The sequence below is a fragment of the Myotis brandtii genome, unplaced genomic scaffold, assembly GCF_000412655.1.
Source record: "Myotis brandtii unplaced genomic scaffold, ASM41265v1 scaffold133, whole genome shotgun sequence".
Classification (NCBI taxonomy): Eukaryota; Metazoa; Chordata; class Mammalia; order Chiroptera; family Vespertilionidae; genus Myotis; species Myotis brandtii.
Genome location: NW_005354718.1, coordinates 2,635,604 through 2,646,915, shown reverse-complemented (window position 1 = coordinate 2,646,915; position 11,312 = coordinate 2,635,604). Strand labels below are relative to the sequence as shown.

General features: G+C 38.8%; 1 protein-coding gene across 14 annotated transcripts in view; it reads right to left on the bottom strand.

The window, feature by feature from the left end:
* MGA (MGA, MAX dimerization protein) overlaps positions 1 to 11,312 on the bottom strand; it is a 139,102-nt gene that overhangs the window by 54,475 nt on the left and 73,315 nt on the right. For all 14 annotated transcript variants that reach the window (XM_014534810.1, XM_014534815.1, XM_014534809.1 and 11 more), the window contains 4 exons: positions 7,838 to 7,969; positions 7,513 to 7,617; positions 4,499 to 5,157; positions 2,556 to 2,901 (listed from right to left, as the gene is read on the bottom strand). In XM_014534810.1, the coding sequence (XP_014390296.1) occupies positions 2,556 to 2,901; positions 4,499 to 5,157; positions 7,513 to 7,617; positions 7,838 to 7,969 (1,242 nt within the window). The remainder of the gene's footprint in view (positions 1 to 2,555; positions 2,902 to 4,498; positions 5,158 to 7,512; positions 7,618 to 7,837; positions 7,970 to 11,312) is intronic.

Sequence of the window (11,312 nt, the reverse complement as noted above, 5' to 3'; positions counted from 1 at the left end):
GGGCTGAGGAACGCCCCCCTCCCCCCCCAAGTGCACAAATTTTTGTGCACCGGGCCTCTAGTAAAATCATAATAAGAGCTCAGCCGGTGTGGCTCTGTGGTTGAGTATCAACCTCTGAACTAGGAGGTCAGGGTTCAATTCCCAGTCAGGGCACATGCCCAGGTTGCGGGCTGGATCCCCAGTGTGGGGCATGCCAGAGGCAGCTAATCAATAATTCTCTCTCATCATTGATGTTTCTATCTCTCTCTTTTCTCCCTCTCCCTTCCTCTCTGAAATCAATAAAAATTAATTTTTAAAAAATCATAATAAGATATCAATTTCTGTCTATCAATTTGAATATCCAATGTTAAGAGTATAGAATTGGCACTATCTAAATATTGGTAAATATGTGATTGGTACAACTCTAGTAGCATCTATTAATGTTTAAAGTGCACTCACTGTCTCAGGAATTCCACTTTTAATAGTTTATCCTGAACATGGATGCTCATCACTGTACTATCTATAATAAAGAAAGCCCAAAAAGGCTAAATGTCCAACAAAAAAGACTGTAATAACATGAAACTAAAATTATAACATAGATCTACACGTGCTAATATGGAAAGTAGAATATTTCATTATATTAAATTTCTAAAGATTATGATACTACATATACAGTAGTACCATTTCTATTAAAATATATATATGTATGCACACAAGTGGGTTAACAGAAAATCTGGAAAGAACATACATCGAAATATCAATCACCCACTCTGATTGGAACAAATACATGGCAAGCAGTAGCAAATGTAAATATAAACTGCCAATAAAGGAATATTAATCCCCTAATCAACTAATTTAAAAGAAACTTTTAAATTATATAAAATTTCTTTTTTCATATTTAAACAAAATAAAATGATATAGTAGAAAGGAAAAATCAAGAATGAAATATGTAACTTCATCTACATGATAGTTTATCAAAAAGGAATAAGCTTTTAAAAGAGTGTAACAATGCTCAAGTTAGTTATGCCCACTCTATTCCCAAATCTCCGATCTCCTGGTTCATGCCTCAAACCACGACTGGAAAGTCTTGTTGCAAATTTCTTCTTTTAGAAAATAAAATGTATTAGTTAACTTGATTATGGTTATTTCACAATGTATACATACGCCAAATCATCATGTTGTACACTTTACGCACGATTTTATTTGTCAACAAGAGGCCCGGTGCACAAAAATTCATGCACTGGGGGGAAGGGGGTGTCTCCTCACCCCGGCCTGCCCCCTCTCACAGTCCGGGAGCCCTCAGGGGATGTCCTACTGATGGCTTAGGCCCGATTCTCATGGGAAGAGGGCCTAAGCTGCAGTCTGGCCTCCCTCTGCGGGAGGCGACTGGCCGATCAGGGGAAGGCACCACCCCTATCACCCCCTCGCTGCTGTTGCCTCTGGTCTCCCTCTGCGGGAGGTGACCAGGCCGATCAGGGGAAGGCGCCGCCCCCATTATCCCACTGCTACCGCCACAGCCAGCTGCCATGGCTGCAAAGCCTGAGCCCCGGGCCTTGCAGCCGCCGCCATGGCTGACTGCCGTTAGTCCTCACAGCGCGGCTGCGGCTGCCTGCCTTCGGCCCTTGCAGCCACTGTGGCTTTGTCCGGAAGGACCTCTGGAAGATGTCGGCTCTAATTAGCATATTACCCTCTTATTAGTATAGATTAAACCTAAATAAAGCTGAGGGAGAGAATATAATAAATTGTACTGATCATCTGTATATTAAAAAAACACTGGGGTTGAGGTTCTCAGAAAAAGACACAGAAAAATAGATAAAGTGTCAAAGGCATTCTGGGAGTCCACATAAAAGAATGATTCAAATTTCAAATTTAGCACACAAAAAAGTCATCTTCAAAAGAAAATTGTCATTGTAGCACACAATGCCATACAGAAAGAGCATTTAAGGATGGTAAGAATTTCTCAAAAAAAATTTTTTAATATATTTTATTGATTTTTTTACAGAGAGGAAGGGAGAGATAGAGAGTTAGAAACATCGACGAGAGAGAAACATCAATCAGCTGCCTCCTGCACACCCCCCACTGGGGATGTGCCCACAACCAAAGTACATGCCCTTGACAGGAATCAAACCCGTGATCCTTCAGTCCGCAGGCTGACGCTCTATCCACTGAGCCAAACCAGTTAGGGCTCTCAAAATTCTTATTAGATCATAGATCAGTATTAAAGTAAGAAATACTGCCCACACCAGTTTGGCTCAGTGGATAGAGCGTCAGCCTGCGACTCAAGGGTCCCAGGTTCGATTCCGGTCAAGGGCATGTACCTTGGTTGCGGGCACATCCCCATTGGGGGGCGTGCAGGAGGCAGCTGATTGATGTTTCTCTCTCATCGATGTTTCTAACTCTATCCCTCTCCCTTCCTCTCTGTAAAAAATCAATAAAATATACTTAAAAAATAAATAAATAAAATCTAGGCATCTCATATAAAAAAAAAGAAATACTAATTCTGCTTGAAATAGGTTTTCAAATAACCATACTTTTCTAAAAAATTAAACTATAGTGTTTTAAGTCTTACTACTCACTGTATTCCAGCTTCTTTCTCTTCTTTTTCTCTTTCAATTGCTCTTCCTCCTCCTTGACTCCCTCCACTTCTTCCCTTTGCTCGTCTCCCAAAGTATCATAACATACTGCATCACGATGAGCAGTCTTCCTCTGGAAATGCTTAGTTTTGGATCCCCCTTTTACAAGTACAACTTTTCTTTTCAAACAAGTGCAGCCAAACATGCAGTCTGGTCGGCGGCAGTGAGCGGGCTGGCGCTTCTCCAAAGCTAGACTGGAACATATGCAACCCAATCGACAGAAGTCATTGTTGCAAGGAGGTGCCCGCTTCCTTATGATTGTGTGGATGGGTTTAGTTTTGAGAGATGCCTAAAGTGAAAGCAGAAAATTGTAAATCTACTAAATCATCCCCCAAGACCACCACCAACCTACAGTCATATGTTGGTCTGCCTTCTTCTCTGTCTCTGAGCACTCAGTACTACAAGCACAAGATTAGGGCAGATTCAAATGACAGAACATGAATTTAACAGAACTCAGAGCAATCTCCCATTCTAATGCATAGCTCAGGCAAGCAAGAGAATATTTTAATTAATTATGAGCCAAAATATCAACAAAGATGAAGTTATCCTCAATAGAAATCATACATAATGTTGTAGGTCAGAGGTTGACAACATAAGGCACAAGGACGAAATCCAGCTTGTTTCATAAAGTTTCATTGGAACACAACCAGACTTATTCATTTAAATAATGTCCATGGCATTACAACAGCAGGGTTGAGAAACTGCAACAGAGTGCATGGCCCACAAAACCTAAAATATTTACTGTCTTTTTTTATAGAAAGTTTGTGGACCCCTAATCTATGGTAATTCATAAAAAAGGAATAACAACATACATGCATAAAAGTCTTTAGAAATGATTAATAATAAAGGACACTTTCTCTATTTAGTTCCAACATCTAATATCTTCAACTCTAGAATAGTCACAGAATTTAAAAATGGAAGATACAGAAATTTCATGACAAGAAAATTATCCTCATTTTGCTGGGTCATTTTACATTAATAGAAGCTAAGATAGGTGAAGCAATAACAAATGAAAATTCTTAATATAAAATTTTAGCCCGGGCTGGTGTGGTTCAGTTGGTTGGAGCGTCGTCCCATGCACCAAAGGATTATGGTTTTGATTCCCGATCAGAGCACATACCCAGGCTTCAGGTTTGATCCCTAGTCGGCGCACATACAGGAGGTAACTGATCAATGTTTCTCTCTCTCCCCGCCCCCCTTCCTCTGTTTCTAAAATCAATAAAAAACATATCCTAGCCGAAACCGGTTTGGCTCAGTGGATAGAGCGTCGGCCTGCAGACTGAAAGGTCCCAGGTTCGATTCCGGTCAAGGGCATGTACCTGGGTTGCGGGCACATCCCCAGTGGGAAGTGTGCAGGAGGCAGCTGATCGGTGTTTCTCTCTCATCGATGTTTCTAACTCTCTATCCCTCTCCCTTCCTCTCAGTAAAAAATCAATAAAATATATTTTTAAGAAAATATCCTCAAATGAGGAATAAAAAATATATGTTTTTTAAGACAAAAGCTTTTTCTGCATAGGTTTATAAATTTTTTGGACTTGGGGGGGATTTAGTACCTTTTAGGCAGAATTTTCAAAGCTATTTTAACAAGATCAGCAAAAATACTTGCCCACACACTGGAGAATAAAATTAGAGACTTTCAGAATGGCCAGCTGCCTTTATACAGAAAAGGAGTATTATTCAAAAACACAAACATACTGTTTCCCTCTGCAACAAAAGGGATCTACACATAGTTATCTAGTTGATGAAGAACAAAAGTGGAAGACACCTCCTTAATTGTCACTAAACTAACTAAATGTCCAATCCTCCTGCTAAAAAACCCCATTCCCCTTATTAACCTAATTTTTTATAGCCAAGAATATACTTCTGGAAAACAACAGATAACTTACTTGAGCCGTAAGCAGAGTTGTTAAAGATACATCTGCTCGCTCTTCAGTGATATAGGTCCTTGGTTTTCCTTCCCAAAGTGCACAGTCTTCCAGGTCCATTAGCTTCACTTGAGATTTAGACAAGCCTGGAGGGCGAGTTCCCTGTTGCTGCTGCTGCTGGTGGTGTGTCTGCCGCAAATTAATTTGCTTTGGGAATGTATTTTCATCTAAAGTTGGCACAACGAAGTTATTCACCTGATTTTCTGAGACGGTGCCTGAAGAATTCTTGGTAACCTTATCTCCTGGAACACTATGAGTGTGCTTCTGCTTTAGTGAAACAGGGTATGGCAAAATAGATTTATAAGATGATTTACTTCGGCCACTGTAAGTTGCCTGTTTGTTTTGAGATTTTGCCTTTCGAGATGCAGGGGGTACAGAATGAGGCTTTATAGAATAAGAGGTAGAAGGGGAAATGGTTGATTGCTTCTTTAGTACACTATCAAGTGTTCGTACATAGCTAGTACTCTTAGTGGGAAGCTGGTATACGACAGGAGATGTGGGAGCATTAGAAGAGAAACCCATGCTTGTTTCCATCAGCTTGCCTTCGTTTTCCAAGTATTCATCCAGCTTATCACTGCAGAAAGCAGAACGGTTTTTCAGTGGACCTTCCGAAATTCCACCTAGAAATAAGAAGACAGAGAAACTTGAAGAAATCTAGAACAGATCTTTAGATCTCTAAAAAAATACACAAAGAAAGGCCAGGAGTCCCTCCTCAGAAGAAAAAGATATAATACAAAACCAAGTAAAGAGATTAAATGTCACACACTAATTATATTAAAATCCAATCTCTAAAATTATTTCAATTCATATATTTAGCATTAATTTTTTAAAAATATGGAACACTTCATGAATCTGTGTGTCATTCTTTGCACAAGGACCATGCTAATCTTCTCTGTATCATTCCAATTTTAGTATATGTGCTGCCACCAAATGGAAGCGAGCACTATTTAGCATTTTTGAGAAGTGCTAACAATAGTAATAATTAGCACTAAGATACGAGTTTACAAACTTTCAATTTATGACCTTAGTATAGAAACCATACTTAAATAAAAAATTAAGGGCAAAAAAATATATACTTAAATCACACCTCAACAGAATGCCAAGAGATTATTAAAGAGATTGCAGTACCTGGACTATGATATAAATTGCAAGGGAAGCCCTGGCTAACGTAGCTCAGTGGTTAGAGTGTCAGACTGAGCACTGAAAGGTCACCAGTTCAATTCCAGTCAAGAGCATGTACCTGGGTTTCAGGTTTGATCCCCAGCCCTGGTTGAGGTGTGTGCAGAAGGCAACCAATCGATGTCTCCCTCACATCGATGTTTCTCTCCACCCCACACCTCCTCCTCTCTAAAAATCAATGGAAAAAATATCCTCAAGTGAGGATTAAAAAAAGAAAATACAGCCCGGCTGGCATGGGTCAGTGGTTGAGTGTTCGACCTATGAATCAGGAGGTCACAGTTCAATTCTGGGTCAGGGCACGTGCCCAGGTTGCAGGCTCAATCCCCAGTGTGGAGCGTGCAAGAGGCAGCCGATCACTGATTCTCTCTCATCATTGATGTTTCTATCTCTCTTTTATCTCCCTCTCCCTTCCTCTCTGAAATCAATAAAAATGTATTTTTTTAAAAAACAGAATCTTTCCTTATAAAAAAAAATATACAAAGGAAGAAGGCTCAAAAAAAGGAATAGCCCCAGACGGTGTGGCTTAAAGGTTAGAGCATCAGCCCAAGTACCGAAGAGTAGCTGGTTTAATTCCTGGTCAAGGGCTCGTAGCTGTGTTGAGGGTTTGATCCCCAACCCCAATCGGGCTGCATGCGAGAAGCAACTAATCAATATGTCTCTCTCATGTAGATGTTTCTCTCTCTCTCCCCCCCACCCCCCAACATTCTCTCTAAAACATCAATGGAAAATATAGCCTTGAGTGAGAATGAACCCCACCCAAAAAAAGAGTAAAAATTGAATTTTTAAAAAATATATATATTTTATTGATTAAGTTCTTAGAGAGGATGGGAGAGGGATGAGTTAGAAAAAACATCGATGATAAGGAAACATAGATCAGCTGCCTCCTGCACACCCCCTACTGGGAATGTGCCCGCAACCAAGGTACATGTCCTTGACCAACCAAGGTACATGCCCTTGACTGGAATTGAACCTGGGACCCTTTAGTCCGCGGGTCAATGCTTTATCCACCGAGCCAAACCGATTAGGGCCAAAAATTGACTTTTTAAAGAATGAAAAAGCAAGTTTAGTAGAGAGCACTATTATAGCACTATAAAAAGATTCAAAGATGAGAAAAACTATTTTGAACAAATAAATTTATCTGGTTAGAGTGTAAACTGCCAACAAGTGAATTGGGAAAAGAAAATCAATAGGGATACACTCAAAATGTTTGGATTAAAAGTTTACTTTGAAGTATAATGCTATTAGGAATCACTATACACTCTGAAGTATACAGTTCTGAAATAATGCTCGAGAATGATGCTTTTTATAACTCCAGGAACAACAGAAATAAAGAGCAGTTTTAAAAGGCTGCAAGAATTATTTAAGCCTGACGTGGTTAGGGACTGATCCCCAGGACCAGAGCCATGGGAACAAGGAGAATAAACAAATATCAGTAAGACAATTATTTCCAGTTTATTTTAAAGCATGAAAAGAGATGAAGAAAAACAACCAAGACTTACTTTTAACAAAGGCTGTGGTTGCATATTTCAGAACATATTTGTAATTTTTTAAAAAGCTGATTACCGCCTTAACCGGTTTGGCTCAGTGGATAGAGTGTCGACCTGAAGACTGAAGGGTCCCAGGTTCGATTCCAGTCAAGGGCATGTACCTTGGTTGCGGGCACATTCCCAGTAGGGGGCGTGCAGGAGGCAGCTGATCAATGTTTCTCTCTCATCCATGTTTCTAACTCTCTATCCCTCTCCCTTCCTCTCTGTAAAAAAATCAATAAAATATATATTTTTTTAAAAACTGATTACCTTCATTCCTAGATGCAGAAGCTCCATGAAACTTTCCCCTCCATCCCTTTATCTTGGTGAAGTCATTGGTCTTTCCTGTTCTAGATACAAAGGGAAATCCAGCATCTATAAAAGAAAAAGTAAAAGAGATGAAAAATCCTAGTAAGTCAATATTTAATATCTAATTAATTATTAAGGCTTTATCTGAAATTTATAAATCATTAAGACTATGCCACTAGATAAAAGATCTATCCTAAACTATCCGAAACGTACTTTGTCTCTAACAAAGGTAGCTTTTCATTTATATTCACAAATTTGTTTGACTTAGTAAATGTGATACACTCACCAGGAGAAGCAGGGTTGGTTCCTGTAAGGTTCCAGAAAGGAAAGCTAGTGGCTGGAGCCAAAGGTAGCTGTACTCCCAAGTATTTAAGATCAATGCTCATTGTAGGATCCACTGAATTCAATTTTAAGCCCACTACAAGAAAAAAAGGACCACAAATCATATTGGGAGTTTTTAACCTTCGGTAGGGAGGGGGAGTGGGGGGATAAAGAAGATAGTGCAGAGTAAAATAATGAAATAAAAATTTTAAATGGCAAAGAGACTTTAAGGTGACCCCATGATCCTCACCTCCTGGTATTATATATTTGTATAATCCTCCTCCCTCCTTGAGTATAGGCAGAGCCTCTGATTTGTTTCCAAGCAATGGAATGTGCCAAACGGATGGGATATACATGATTATTTATATGTAATAATATAAGAATAAATGTATCACCCATTTTGCTAGAACTGCAAGAATATAAATTCTGCCAACAACCTCAGGAAAACTGGAAAAATCCCTCCCCAGTCAAGCCTCTACTGAGAAACCAGGCCTAACTTTTGATTATAATCTTGTGAGACCCTAAGCAGAGGAGCCTGTTAAGCCATGCCAGACTTCTGACCCACTGAAACTATGCGATAGTAAACATATTGTTTTAAGGTGCTAAGTTTGTGGTAATTTGCTAAGCAACAATAGATAACTAATACACAAATATAGCAGAATTCAGATCTTTTGTGCTTTTAACCTTTTATGTTCCAGAGACTTTCTAGGACCTCTAATACAAACTTGCCATAGACTGAGCTTATTCCCTGTTTATGGCTACTAATCCTCTAGTTATTATTAATTATATTTATGGTTGAGTCTATAAATATTATGACTTATTTGTAGGTTAAGAGGCAATCTTTTGGGAAAGTAGTTATTTTATGTATACTTTTACTTTTTTTTGCTTAACAATTTACATCTAAGATTTGTCCATGTTGACAGATTTATCTCTCAATCATTTATTTTCACTGTTATACACTATTCCAGACTATAAATATACTCCAATTTATTCACCATTCTTCTGTCAATGAGATAGTTTCCTATTTTTAACTATTATAAACAATGCTACAGTATAATTGTATATCATCTACAACAGCGGTTCTCAACCTGTGGGTCGCGACCCCTTTGGGGGTCGAACCACCCTTTCACAGGGGTCGCCTAAGACCATAGGAAAACACATATATAATTATATATTGTTTTTGTGATTAATCACTATGGTTTAATTATGTTCAATTTGTAACAATGAAATTGGGGGTCACCACAACATGAGGAACTGTATTAAAGGGTTGCAGCATTAGGAAGGTTGAGAACCACTGATCTACAAGGATGTACATCACACATGTGACCATGTATGAAAGCTTTTCTCTAATGTATTTAGCTTTTCCTTATGCCATTTAACCAGAAGAAGAGATGCTATATAATAGCATAAGTTGGTCTTTCAATTGTATTGAATGTTGTGTTTGGCATATTCGTGTCTGCCCAATATATTTTTAACACCCTTCCTATACAGCTGCTCCTTTTCCCCACTATAACTCTTACCTCTTTAAGACAGGTATTATAAAAACTACTTTCTAACTTCTCTTCTTTAAAAAATATATTTTTACTGATTTGAGAAAGGGAGAAAGAGAGAAATAAAAACATCAATGATAAGAGTGTATCACTAATCGGCTGCCTTCTGCACACCCTCTATTGGAGATCAGCATGCAACCTGGGCATGTGCCCTGACTGGGAACCGAACCAATGACCTTCTGGATCATAGGTCGACATTCAACCACTCAGCCATGCTGGCTGGGCCTTTCCAACTTCTCTTGCAGTTTACGTGCAGACATGAGACATGAGTTTTGCTAATCAGATGCATCCATAAAAGACTTCAATTTAGAAGAGAGCACCATAAGGAAAGAAAAACTGTGTAGAATTATGTAAATGAGAGTGACAGTTTTTGGCCAAAGTCAGAACTTTTAGAGATAAAAGTAACCAAGATCCTAGCTGTAGTATACTGTGTTCAGTGTCCACATTGACAATGGTGGTGACTGTCCAATGTTGTGAGACTGCTTGTATGAGCAGATTGGGAATGTAATTTGAGTATTTTTCTTGACTAATTTAACATTGGTACAATCTGTTTCTCTGACCTTTCAGGAGATTCTGTAAGACATCTGATATTCTTTAATAAATTCATATTCTATACCGTGTTCATGGATTGGTAGAATCAACATCATTAAAATGTCCATACTACTAAAAGCAATCTATAGATAGATTCAATGCAATCCCCATTAAAATACCAATGGCATATTTCACAGACAAGAACAAACTCTCCAAAATGTCATATGGAACCAAAAAAGACCCCGAATAGCCGCAGCAATCCTGAGAAAGAAGAACAAAGTTGGAGGGATCACAATACCAGATATCAAGCTATATTACAAAGCCACTGTTCTCAAAACTGCCTGGTACTAGCACAAGAACAGACATATACTGTAGACCAATGGAACAGAACAGAGAACCCACAAATCGACCCAAGCCATTGTGCTTAATTAATATTTGACAAAGGAGGCAAGAGCATACAATGGAGTCAAGACAGTCTCTTCAATAAATGGTTTTGGGAAAATTGGATACATGCAAAAAAATGAAACTAGACCACCAACTTACACCGTACACAAAAATCAACTCAAAATGGATAAAGGATTTAACCCTTTGCGGTCCAATGTTATTTTTGGAATTCAAACAGTCTGGTCCAAATTAATTGACGGGATTGAATGTTGAACTTTTTAAATTTCTTATTGCTTGGCGTTGGACCTGCTCCTAGCAGAGGGGTGGGCAAACTTTTTGACTCAAGGGCCACAATGGGTTCTTAAACTGGACCGGAGGGCCGGAACAAAAGCATAGATGGAGTGTTTGTGTGAACTAATATAAATTCAAAGTAAACATCATTACATAAAAGGGTACGGTCTTTTTTTTTTTTTAGTTTTATTCATTTCAAACGGGTCGGATCCAGCCCGCGGGCTGTAGTTTGCCCACGGCTGTTAGCGCCTGGTCGGTCGAGTCAGCCTCGAGGTTGGACCAAAAAGGGTTAAATGTAAGACGGGAAACCATAAAAATCTTAGAAGAGTCCACAGGCAGCAAAATATCAGACATATGTTGTAACAATATCTTTACCGATACAGCTCCTAGGACAATGAAAACTAAGGAAAAATAAACAAATGGGACTACATCAAAATGAAAAGCTTCTGCACAGCAAAAGAAACCATCAACAAAACAACAAGAGAGCCCACTGCATGGGAGAACGTACTTGCCAATGTTATATCCGATAAGGGTTTAATCTATAGGGAACTCATACATCTTAACAAAAGGAAGATAAACAATCCAATCAAAAAATGGGCAAAGGACCTAAATAGACACTTTTTGAAAGAGGACATACAGAAAGCCAAGAGACATATGAAAACATGCTCAAAGTCACTAATCATC